This window comes from Muscardinus avellanarius (genome assembly GCF_963383645.1).
Source record: "Muscardinus avellanarius genome assembly, chromosome: 3".
Taxonomy (NCBI): Eukaryota; Metazoa; Chordata; class Mammalia; order Rodentia; family Gliridae; genus Muscardinus; species Muscardinus avellanarius.
Window position 1 is genome coordinate 5,285,128 of NC_137788.1, and position 12,299 is coordinate 5,297,426.

Sequence of the window (12,299 nt, forward strand, 5' to 3'; positions counted from 1 at the left end):
CCAGCGGGACAGGGAGCCCTCCTCTCTGGGGAAGTCCTGCCCGTGGTGGCTCTTCCTTCCCAGCTGGGACTCTGAGTCAGTCCCAGGACAAAACTGCCTTTGGCTACAGAAGGCACCACGGATGGGTCTGTGTTTAGAGCCGGCTGTTCCCAACAGCGGCTGTGTGTGGCCACAGTGCCAGGGATGTGGCTGAGACTGGTTGAGGTGGCAATGCATACCCAATTTAGAAAACAGGAGAAAAAAGAAAGGAAATAACTCACAACGACTTTCTACAATTAGGGAAATCAGCCGGGCGTGGTGGCGCACGCTTGTAATCTCAGGATTTGAGAGGCTGAGACAGGAGGATCGCAGGTTTGCAGCCGGCCTCAGCAACGCAGTGAGACCCTGTTTCAAAATAAAGACAAAAAAAAAAAAATAGGGCTGAGGGTGGGGGTTGTCACTTGGAGTTAAAATACTGGGGATGGAACCCAGGGGCATTCTACCTCCGAGCTATACCCCCAGCCCTATTTTTTATTCTTTATTTCAAAACAGGGTCTCACTGAGTTGCAAGGGCCTCACTAAGTAGTTGAGGCTGGCCTCAAACCCGGATCCTCCTGTCTCAGCCTCCCAGATGCTGGGATCACGAGCGTGCACCACCACACCCGTCATGCTCAGGCGTGGCTCCATACATTGGTCTCTTTTAGACTTTGCGTTCTTTCATTCACCTTGCTACTGAGCCCAGTTATCTATGGACTTAAGAACTGTGCAGGCTCAATGGCCACTGAGACCCGGGTCTTCCTGGATACTCCACAGCCAGAGAGGAGGAACCAGCATAGACTCAGCCCAGTCACAGAAAGCACCGGCTGCTGCAAGTCCCAGAGCGCTGCAGCCATTGCCGAGAAGGTTCCAGAAACAGGAGTCCACTGCGGACCGAGGCAGAAGGAGTGCTCTCTGCAGGGGTGGAGCTATGGCCAGGGCCTGGCAGGTGAGGTGGGCAGGGTTGGTGCACAGGGGCTGTGGGACGGGCAGGAGGAGCCAGCTGGGTATGGCGATACCTTCCCATCTGGCAGGCCCCATGGATGGTCCCCCAGCCTTGCTGGCCCCAGCTGGCTCACCATTGGTATGGACTTTGCAGTCCTCCTGCAGAGCCCTCCGCCTGGAGACAGAGCTGGCAATCGGATGGCGATGGTCCCACATGTGTTTGGGGGACGGAGCGACCAGGCCGGGGTGCCAAGCGCAGCCTCCCTGCCCCTCAGCCAGTTCTGCCACTGGTGAGGCCTGCCAGCGCCTAGGGAGGGCCCTCCTGCCTCCCGGAGCTGCAGGGACCCCTCCGATGCCCAGCAATCCTAAAGGACTGTGCGAACCTACCCCGGGCTGCACTGGCCCTGGGCAGACAGCATACTTTAGCGGCAGTTTTTCTAGTTGAACGTCCAAAGGACAAACTAAACATTTAAAATCTGCAAGCTGGACAGTCTTTGCTTTGGAGCCCGCAGTGAATTTCTTCATCTTGACAGTCAAGTGATTCTTCTCCGTGTCGATGCAGCGTCTAGGATCCAGGAAGAGAGGATGTCAGAGCCAGGGGAGGCAGCAGTGGGCGGTGAGCAGGGCCCTTTGGGTTCAGGCCTAGGTGAAGGCGTAGGTGTAGATGTAGGCAGGGGAGGCTGGCACCGTCTCCCTCCTCCCGGAGCCACGCCTGGCTGGATGCCTACACACTCTTCTTTTTTTTTTTTTAATTGTGGTAAAATACAGCACAATATTTGCCACCAGTGGCATTGAGAACACTCACAGTGTTGTGTGACTGTCACCGTTATCTGTCCCTGACATTTGCATGACTCCAGAATGGAATCCCGGACCCTTTCGGCGGTCACTCGCTAAGCCCCCTGCCAGCCTCTTGGCAACCACTAGTTGGCATTGCTTTCTCTGACCTGCAGACACCGGGTGGCTGCCACCTTTGTCACTCTGAGCGCTCTGCTCTGGTAGCTGGGGTCCAGCTTCCCGTTCGAGGGCCTGTTTTCTTTGGGGTGCGCTCTCTTCTTGTTGGGACTTGGTTGCGAGAGGTGGCGAGGTTGAGGGATGAGGGGTGCTGGGTCCTAGCGGGGCTCAAGGCCATCCCCTTCTCAGTTTTTTCTGTGTGAGAAGAAAATGGGGCCAGATCTGGGTTCTCAGCTGCCCTCTTGGCGGGGTGTGGGAACGGAGGGCAGGCCAGACAGGGCCCCGCTGAAATTGCTTCTTTTTGCAGCTGATTCCCCTCTCAGCGTGGGCTTCTCTTTCTCTGTCTTGGAAGCCCTTTTAAGCAAAGGCTTCCATGGATACAAGGTCTTTTGCCTATCACCAGAGCAGATGACTTAAAGAATCACAGTAGGTCTCGGGGTGGACACAACTGGAGCCTGTGGGTGGAGAGAATAGGCCGGGGACCGCTCAGTCTGGACTCCCGGCCCCTATGGGGAGGCGGGGCAGGAAGTGACAGTGTCAGTGGGGACCGGAGGCTGGGGAAGATTTACCCACACCTCCTCTGTTCCCTGCCTACCACATTCTGGCTGTTGCTTAAGAAATTCAGGACAGTGGAGCAGCCTGTGGCTCTGGAACCATCTAGTGGGTTTGGGCCCCAGCTCTAAGGTGCTGGCTGTGTGGCCTTGGTCAGGCCACTTTCCTGCTCTGGGCCTTGATTTCCTCGCCTGTAAAGTGGGGGCATGCCTCCCACATCATAGTGTATTATGAACAGTAATGAGATCATCCCTCAGGAAAGGCCTGGGGCTATACTGGTTGTGGTTATCGCCTGTAATCCCAGTTCTTGGAAGGCTGAGATAGGAGGATTGCAGGTTCAAAGCCAGCCTCAGTAACTTAGGCCCTGTTTCAAAATAATAAAAGAGGGATGGGGATGTAGCTCAGAGTAGACTGTTCCTAGGTTCAGTCCGCAGTACGACACACACATGAAAGGGAAAAGAAAAAGAGAAAAAGGCCTAGAGCGGTCCATGACCTGGACAGCAACTCCACTCCCGCTCGCAATGACACGGACAATGAAGTCCTCCTTCCCCCCGGATCGCCCCCACAAAGCCTGGCTGACCCTCCCCCTCACGTTGTTTCACATCATTAAGCGCCCAATAGCGCGTGTGTTTTGGTTCTCTGGTGTGTGTAAACCCACCCTCTCAACAGGCTCCTAAGCTCGGAGAAGCAAGGTCTGGTCCCTCAAAAGTCTGTCTGTAAAGAGGATCCATAGAAAAGAGAAATGAGCTAGGAAGACTGGGCAGGCCAGATCCAGGATGACAGAGGTGCCCCAGGCATGTCCAGTGCGGCTGGAGACCACCCCTGGTGGTCAAGGCCAGCCAACCTCAGCATGGCGGAGATGGGACCCAGGAGCAGGTGTTTAGTTTCTTTTGCTCAGAAAAGCTGGTCTTGAACGGGATGAGTGTTCTTCCAAGGGTGGCAGGTCTCATGGATTGGGAGAAGTTATACAGCCCTTGGTGGAGGAGGGAGTGGCCAGTGGTCAAAGGAAGTTTGATAAGTCAGTGTGATTTCCTGGGGTCCCTCCCACTCTCAGCCCTGTGATGACGCTCTGATTCTGGCTCCGGAGCCGTCTGCACAGCTGATCTGCAGTAGCGCGGACTCTGTCCTTTCGTGCTGTCTTGACTCTGTCCCTGCCTCGATGGTGAGCTTCCTGGCTGCGGGCTTCCTGGCGGTCTTGTCCCTGGGTTGGCACACAGCAGGCGCTAAGTATTGGCAGAGTAAATCTTGAAGGTCGTAAGTGGTGCACGGCGTTTTGGTCTTCGGAGGTCAGTATCAATGGGTGGTCCTGCCAGGTTGGGCTGACCCTTGGTCAGAATACGTCCCTGAAGGTCTTTGGGTCTCTGGGTTTTGGGAACAGAATACTAAGTCTAGGGGTGGCTGGGGTGCCCTCGGTTGTGGGCAAGGCTGTGGATCTAGGGGCTTCCAGATGGGTGTCCTCTTCCTCCAAGTCTCCTGAGATTCAGGGAGAGGGCTGAGATGCTGAGAGGTGGGTCTGCATCTCTGCTTCAGTGTGAAGCTAGCTGCAGTGTGCTCTGAGTGTTTCCAGAACCCAAATGGAAACCAGCAGGTAACTGGAAGGCGTGACTTCAACAACTCTGACCAGTATTTTTTTTTTTTTTTTTGGTGGTACTGGGGTTCCTGGAAGCCCTTCTACCTCCGGGATACACTCCCACGGGCTATACTCCCAGACCTATTTTTTAGGTCTGGGAGCGCGATCCTCCTGTCTCCGCCTCCGAAGCGTGAGGATTGCAAGCGTGCACCACCGGCCTGACCAGTGATTCTCATGTGAACTTTCGTCCTCTGCGAGTGTGGGCGAGTGGTAACTGGAGGGTAGGGTGGGATGGATGGTGGTAACTTTGGCCATTGTGGGACCTGCTACGTGATCGGGGGCCTTCTAGATGGGCGGCTTACTCCGCCTTGACTGTATATTGCTAATATAAGTAGCTCTTATTCGGGGGCGTGCTGTGACAGCCAGTGTGTTATAAGCTGTCACTGTTAGCCGGGTGCGGTGGCACACGCTTGTGCTCCCAGTACTTGGGAGGCTGAGGCAGGGGGATTGCAGGTGTGTGGCCAGTGTGGTCACTTAGATTGTTTCAAAATAAAAAAAAATAGGACTGTGGTGTAGCTCAGAGGTAGTATGTTACACACACACACACACACACACACACGCACGCACGCACACACTCACTCACTCTCTCTCTCTCTCTCTCTCTCTCTCTCTCATAAATATCACGCCCCAGGGGGTGATGTTTTCCCGTTTCATAGGCAGCTGACGTCTAAAGAGGGTAAGCAGAGTGCTCAAGACGAGGCAGCTGGTGCGTGGCAGAGCTGATACCCAAGGCCAGGTCTGCCTCCTGCGCGTGCGTGCTTTGCGTGGTGCGTTCCTACAGTAACTTAGTTAACTCGGTTATTGGCAAGTGCTGTCCAGAAACTTGGGTGCCTTGTCGCTGCCTCTAAGATCGCACTTTAGCTACCTTCAGTAACACACACACACACACACACACACACACACACACACACACACTCAAAAATGCATGTTTATTTCTATAGTGTCTACTCCTCTTTTTCCCTACTCCATTCGTCCACCTGTCCATCCGCCCATCCATTCATCTCTCCATCCATCCATCCGTCCATCCATCCGTCCGTCCGTCCGTCCGTCTCTCCCTCCCTCTACCCCTTCCCTTCCTCTCCCTCTCTCTATTCACCCACTCATCCAAGCTTATCTAACAAACATTTGTCAGACGTTTCCTGCGTGCCCAGTCCTAAGGACACATTAGAGATGACATACTCCTTACCCTTGCTTAGTCCAATGGGGATGTCACCCAAGCAAATGGGCAGTGGACACAGAGCATAAGTCCTACCTAGGGCCGTGGGAGCCTGCGGGATGGGCAGCTACCCTGTCCTGAGTACTTAGGGAGGACCAGCCAAAGGAAGTGACGTTCACCCACAGTGAGACCTCGGGGAAGATTTTCCTCAGGAGAGGGAGTAAGCCGCAGGAATCTTGGGGACGGTGGGACAGTGTGCAGGGGATGGGTGACTTGGCCGAGGCCTCTGTTTTTGAGCAGGCTGTTGCTTCCCAGGTTCCTGGTGTAAGAGGCAGGCTTCCATACCGTGGCGGCCCGGGCTCCGCGTTCCCTCTCACGACTCTGCCAGGCCGCTGTGGTACCGCATGGTATGGGTGGTATGTTGTACTCTTACCTGCGCTGCTTACCTGATTCTGGGAGAAGCCTCTTTTCTTCCTCTCAAGGCAGAGCACAGCGTCTCTGGTCACAGATCTCATCCCTGTAACATTGGAGCCCAAGAGGCTGCCGGCCTCTGGACAGACAGGCGGCTTCAATCTGAGAATCCCAGGCTGAGAGGGACGCCGTCACTCTGCGTTTCCTGGCTAGTCAAGGGCAGCAATGTGTCTTATCACCACCAAGATCCAGGGAAACGTGTAGCAGCCCAACCTTAATTTAACTTACGATCGCTGCCAATTTCGTGTTAGCAGATCTGTTTGGAGCTGGAAGTAATGGGCCATATCATGCCTCAGAGCCGGAGCAGTGACTTAGGCGGGTTGTCACCCACTGGCTTTTTATGGAAATTATTAATAAATCAGTAATTCCATCTGCAGTGAGGTTGTTGTGTTTATAAATATTTAATCTGCCTTCAGGTGCTTACATTTTCTCCATCTTTGCCTTAAACTCAGCTCGTACAGCTCTTCTCCGAAGCGCGCTACATAGATCAAGTTATCAGTGGTGGGAAAGGCTAACTGACTTCTCTCCCCCTCTCTCTCTCTTAAATAAGGCGTTATCTTTTCTTTCCCTTGTAATTTTTCTGTGATGTGGCTCAGGGGTTGGGAATCAAGCTGAGAGAGTGAGGCGTCCCTTGTAACAGAATTGAAAGATTCGTCCAACGTCAGAAATACAGTCTACACTTTTCCAATGGCGACCCTGCCTCAGTAGAAGCCCGTTGTCGGTGTGCGTTTTTCTTTCCTTCAAATTAATGACGATGAGATTCTGAGAGGGTGTCTGATGTTTTCCTCCCACAGAGAAATGGTTTTTTTTGCCCTTGCCTTTGACTTCTCTTTTGAAACCGGGTGCTTTGATTATTATTGGATGGCCGGTTGAGTGGAAAGGACTCCGAAAATCAAAACGGAAGCAGGGTCCAAGGGGCGTGTCTTTCTAGCAGAGCCGGAGTCCCAGCCTGGCGAGGAGGACGGCGGCTGGGGAACGAGAGAAACTTTTCATACTTCTCAGGGTCCAACGTGAGCTAATTGTTATTATTATCTTTCTATTCTTCTGTTTCAGGAAATTGCAGCTTATTTAATAACATTTGAGAAACACGAAGAATGGCTAACCACATCCCCTAAGACAAGGTAATGTCCCCGGTCTTGCAGTTTTTCAACCTTATACAGTAAATGGATTGATCGATTTTTGTGGATTACCTGATTTGGCCAGTCGGTTCAGGGCAACAAGTTGGAAACGGAAACGTCATGTTCTCGATGGGCTGTGACACTGTGGTCTCTTAACTGGAGAGAGCATGGTGGTAAATACAGTCAGGTGGACTTAAACAGCATGGGTCGGAGCTTCTAGCCTGCGGCCCAGGACTGGGTCTTTAGTGGGGGCTTGGAAGCCTTTATGGGACCATCAGGGGAATTTATTTTGGGGAAGTGCCCACCTGCCACCAGTAGGCTCTAGGAATGCACGTCTTAAAAGGCAGAAACTAGCGGAACTGCCCGCTTTCATCTCAACGTGTTTCACAAAAGGAAAGTCGAGTTATTCTTGAGTGCTGGGAAAAGGATCCCCCAGATCAGAAGCAATGGCTGGCGCTGTGGTTTATTATGCAGTAAATGTCCTCGAACCTACTCGCTGCCACAAACATTTAACTTCTCTCACCGCTGGGGAATAGAGGGAATTGGCGAAAATACGGCCGACCTGTGTCCTGCCGGGGGATGATGTTATTATTCTGTGAAGAATGGCGAGGTTGGGACTTAGTGCTTGTTTTGAAGGCAGCGTCTTCTTTCCTCCCCAACTCTTAAGTTTTTATTTTTCAGCATGTTATATTTCCAGAGATTCGTGGCCACCCTTCTTGCGATTACTGCAACTTTTCTATTAGCGGTGACAGGGCCAGGTGTGTGTTAGCCAAAGGGGGAGACTGAAGTGTGGCTTGCGGGTGGCTGGACTGCGGTTGGGGTGGGCGAGGCCAGTGGTCAGGCCGCTTTATTTGGACAGAATCTCCAAATTTTCCAGGAACCAGGGAAAGGGGTAAGGTGGGTCCTCTGTTCACTTGGCCCCAATCTGAACCTACGACTTCGTCAGGCATAGATGTTTCCTGGGGAGCATCCTTTAGATGAGGGCAGGACATTCCATTTTGGAGCTCAGAGGATACTGAAGCCAGAGAGATCGGTGGCCAAGACTCGCCCCTTCCCTGGGTACCTCTGACGCTTCAGACTTCCAGTCTGATACCTGAAAGAGAGTCCTCCTGCAGAATATCCACAGCTCCTTGGCCTTCTGTGGCTATGATTCCCTTTGATATACAATCAAATGCTTTGTAACAGCTAGCTTTTTTTGTGATAATGCTGCCTAAGAAACAATCCCCCAACATAGTGACTTATAACAACCAATTTTTAATCCCTGCTTATGGGTTGCCTAAGGTTTTGATTTTGGGTCAGGAGTGCTCTATGAATCTTTTGTTACGGAACCTCGACCAAAGAAGTACCCTCTGTGTGTGACGACTGTTCTCATGGAGAAAGACAGGGGATTAAAATCCCAAGGTAGCACAAGCAGGCACAATTAAAACCCCTGGTTGGATACGATAGCACATGTCATGGCTGCTCACAAACCCACTGGCCGAAACAAGTCCCACGGCCAGTGAGAAGGGAATTGGAAAGGACGCTCTTCCAGAGTGGGGGCCGGGGTAGGGAGTGCAGAGTGAGCAGGAGGTGCTCAGTCTAACATTTGGTGAATGGAGCCATATCACAGAGGTGGAAAGCTGGGCACAGTCACCTCTCCTTTTTTCCTGGGGTACCTTTTGGGGCAGTCATCTCAAACCTGAGTGGGTATCAGAGTAAGAGGACTCTTTGTTAGAACACATGTGGCCTGGGAATCTGTCATTTGGAACAAGTTCCCAGATGATGGGATATGGCTCTCCCTCCGCACTAGTTCCTGGTCGCCTTGGCTCCCGGCAGCCTCTCCATGGGCTCGCCTCTCTTCTCTGTAAGGCGCTCCTCCAGTCTAAGTGGGAGGAGAAATCCTCTCTGGGTCTCAAGTGGTGCTCTCCAGAATGCCTTGGTTTCGGACACACACATGCACGCCGTGACAACATCCCAAGGCCGGGGATGTACCTTGTATTTCAGCCTCCAGAATTTGAGTTTCCATGGAAAAGTGAATGTCACGCGGGGTCACGCCCAGCTCACTGGACTTTTTGGAGGATAAAGGGAGCCAGACGCTGGCTGTCCTGCTGCCCAGGCCTGCGGGGGCTGAATCAGCAACACGGGTTTCCATGTTGACAGGTCTGGGGTCGCGCCCTGGCTCTGTCGCTCCTGAGCTTTGTGCCGGCAAGAAAATCATTTCGGCTCCTAGACATCTTCTTGTAGAAAGTAGAGCTGCTTTTAATCCCGTCCTCACTGGAGGATGATAGATAGTGGGATTTGGGTCCCTGCCCAGAACTGGGAGTTCCCTCTCTCCCCCGTCAGAAGGTATCAGGCAGAATTTCCCCAGGCCCTGGAAGGATGGACTTCTTTGCTACAGGCTGAGGGTGGGGACTGGGGGTTCCTATTAGCATTATAATACACGCTCCCAGTTTACACTAGAAAGCCTCCTGGGTCCCAGGAGAAGAAAAGTTGCCAGGGTTGTTCAAGGACCTTCCTAAATTAGTTGTTGAGTTTGGGCCCCCCTCCCCCCATCTCCAGTATTGAAATTAATTGGTGCAGTTAACTGCTGAGTTCATACAAACTGGCCTCCTGGTATTAAGGAATTAATGACACCCGGCTCGGGCTCTGCTGTACGGGGAGGCAGAACAACTTCCGTTTGCCGCCGCTGCCACCGCCACTGCTAATTTCATTTTAGAAAATTAATAAAAATGAATTGCACCACCGACATTTATAGAGTTTCTTAATAAAATGATACATTGTTTGTGTGGAGGAACCCCTATTAAATTAATTGTGGTAATCAGCTCGCATATAGATGTTGGTATAGGAGCCGCGCAGGGACTCTGGGCTCCTCTCCCAGGCTTGCTGAGGGCTGGGGGTTATAAATATATCCCCTGCGCGGATACTGCCCTAATTACAGAGAAGGCCCCGCGAGCCCCGCTCACCTGTTCAATAATGGGGCAAGCTGCACCAGGCTCCTGGGCTGGGGGCCCTGGGGGCGCGGCGCGGCCATGCCAGGGCGGAATGCTGAGTCTTCCAGCTGCCCCCAGTTTTGTCCTTGGGCTGGAAACACCACCCCTCAGAAAGTCTTTATTTGACACCTGCTGTGTGCTCAGCATTATAACAATAGCATTTGGAACCCGAGGGGGAACTGCCAGGTGCATCCAAGAGTCTTTGGACTGCAGAGACCCCAGACTTCGGACCACAGACTCCCTCTGTCCACACTCTTCTCCAGCTCCTCCTCCCTGGCCACGTGACTTAAGCCACACCCTGCCCAGCAGGCCCCTCCCTCTTCCCCCCTGTTCTCTTCCTCTTCTGCCCACTGTCTGTATTCCACCATGTCTTTGTTTAGTTTATTTATGCCATGTCTGACCTGCAACCCTCACCTCCGGCCCCCTCGCTCCATGTTGAGCACAACAGGGAGAGGGCCTTGCAGCTGGGCTTGCTCACAGGGCCTCCCCAAGTGCCTGGAACTGTTCAGACATGCAGGAAGCCCTGGATACCGATTTGCAAAATGAGCGGGGATGGGAAGCAGATGGGAGTCTGGGAGTCTGGAAGGAAGAGATCTGGATGTTCTCCTCCTCCTCCCCCTCCTCCCCCTCCTCCTCCCCCTCCTCCCCCTCCTCCTCCTCCTCCTCATCATCATCATCATCATCATCATCAATTTTTATTTTTACTTTGCATATCTGGCCCCAGGATTGGCTAATGGACCAAAGCCTTGTTTCTCACAGTCCTGCTAGGCCACCAGGGGCCTCAAGGGTGTGTGCCTCCCGGGGCCGCACAGTGTGCATTAGAACTGGGATTGGATCCCAGGATGACCTTTCTGCGGAGCCCACAACCTTGGCTCTATGCCCGGGTCCCTGCCCATCGTGGATGTGGGGTCAGAAGGTAGCCCAGGACACACCTCTGCGATTCCCCTGCACCTCCCATCTCCAGGAATTCGGCACCAGCTGGAAGACCCAGGCACCAGTCTGGGCCTCCTCGCCATGTGGGTGAGGGTGGCCTGGGTACATAGCTGGGTGGCTTCCCCCAGGCCTAGGCAGTGTCCTGGCCTGGACCAGGCCCTGTTCACCCACCACGGGGTGGGAGCAGAGCCGAGCAAACCACAGCAGAGCACAGGCAGGCAGGCAGGCGAATGCAAAATTTAGCAATCCTGATAATTTATCTCCTCCCCTGGGAAACAGGCGACCTTCCCTAGAAGCTGGGGACACAAGGCTCGGATTGAAGTGAAAAGCATTCCTTCCTAGGAATCCTCTTTCTACCCCTTAGAAGGAGGCTGGAAAATGCTATTAGTTATCCAATTAATTAATTGGATCAGTACAGATAGCACCTTAACACAGAGGCATTAAGGTCTAGTAACAGATTTTTTCTATAATGAGCACTAAATATTTTCTGGTCAATAAGTAGCGAGACACGAGAGGAGGCAGGAAGGTAGGACCGGAGATGAGGGCACGCGGGGCCACCCTCCTGGGCCTGCCTGGCTCCCAGGTGGCGCCGCCAAGTGCCTGGCCCCTCCTGTCCTCCATGGATGCCCACTTCGGCACCGCCTTCTGCCTCCCCACACCCGGTGGCCACCCTGCGGGTTGCTGGAGTCTGAACTCCTTTCCCAGGCACCTGGGTGTCCTGTCATCTCAACTTCCTTCTCCTTCCTCTTCCTCCTCCTGACTCCCACTCTGGCCAGCATCTTTTGACTTCCCTGGTTCTCACCAAAGCACACCCCTGGTCCTCTCCAGGACTTCTCTTTCTCCGATATCCCTTCCTCTTTCCGCCTGCCTTCCTCCCTGTTTCCTTTCCTCCCTCCCTCCTTCCCTCTCTTTCTTAGTATTAGGGATTTGACCTCTGAGCTATACCTCAGTCCAATCTTTTTTTGATTTAAAAAATGTTGAAACACACTTATAATCTCAGGATTTGGGAGGCTGAGACCTGAGGATCGCGGTTCACGGACAGCCTCAGCTACTTATGAGGCCCTCCGCAACTCAGCGAGACCCTGTTTCAAAAAAAATAATAAAAAATTGGGCAGGGGGTGTAGTTCGGAGGTCACATGCCCATGGGTTCCATCCCCACACCCGCAAAAAAAAATTTTTGAAACAAGGTCTCACTAAGTTGCTGAGTCTGGCCTTGACCCTGCAATTCTCCTGTCTTAGCCTCCCACATACTGGGATTACAGGTGTGCACCAGGGCACCTGGCTGTCCCCTGAGTCTAATCATCATTTCAAACAGTAATTCCCATTGTTCCAAAGAGTTTTGCAGACTTGGGGACTTGTCTCAAATTAACATAATGATGTGTCCTGTTACAGGCACAGTGATGTGTGCTAATGTATGGGGCACCTTCTCTACCAAGTCCAAACTGCATCCCATTAACTAGCCTGAGGGTGTTCTTGGGCGTGGTGTCTGTCAGGCTGCCTGAGGACGTCCCAGAAGACACCTACATGGTGTTCCTGTATGTTTCTGGGTTGAGATGGGG

The 12,299-nt window shown here is 52.9% G+C and overlaps 1 protein-coding gene across 6 annotated transcripts in view; it reads left to right on the plus strand.

The window, feature by feature from the left end:
• CAMTA1 (calmodulin binding transcription activator 1) overlaps positions 1 to 12,299 on the plus strand; it is a gene marked incomplete at both ends in the record, with an annotated part of 865,599 nt that overhangs the window by 293,641 nt on the left and 559,659 nt on the right. For all 6 annotated transcript variants that reach the window (XM_080693322.1, XM_080693323.1, XM_080693325.1 and 3 more), the window contains one exon: positions 6,774 to 6,841. In XM_080693322.1, coding sequence (XP_080549448.1) covers positions 6,774 to 6,841 — 68 coding nt within the window. The remainder of the gene's footprint in view (positions 1 to 6,773; positions 6,842 to 12,299) is intronic.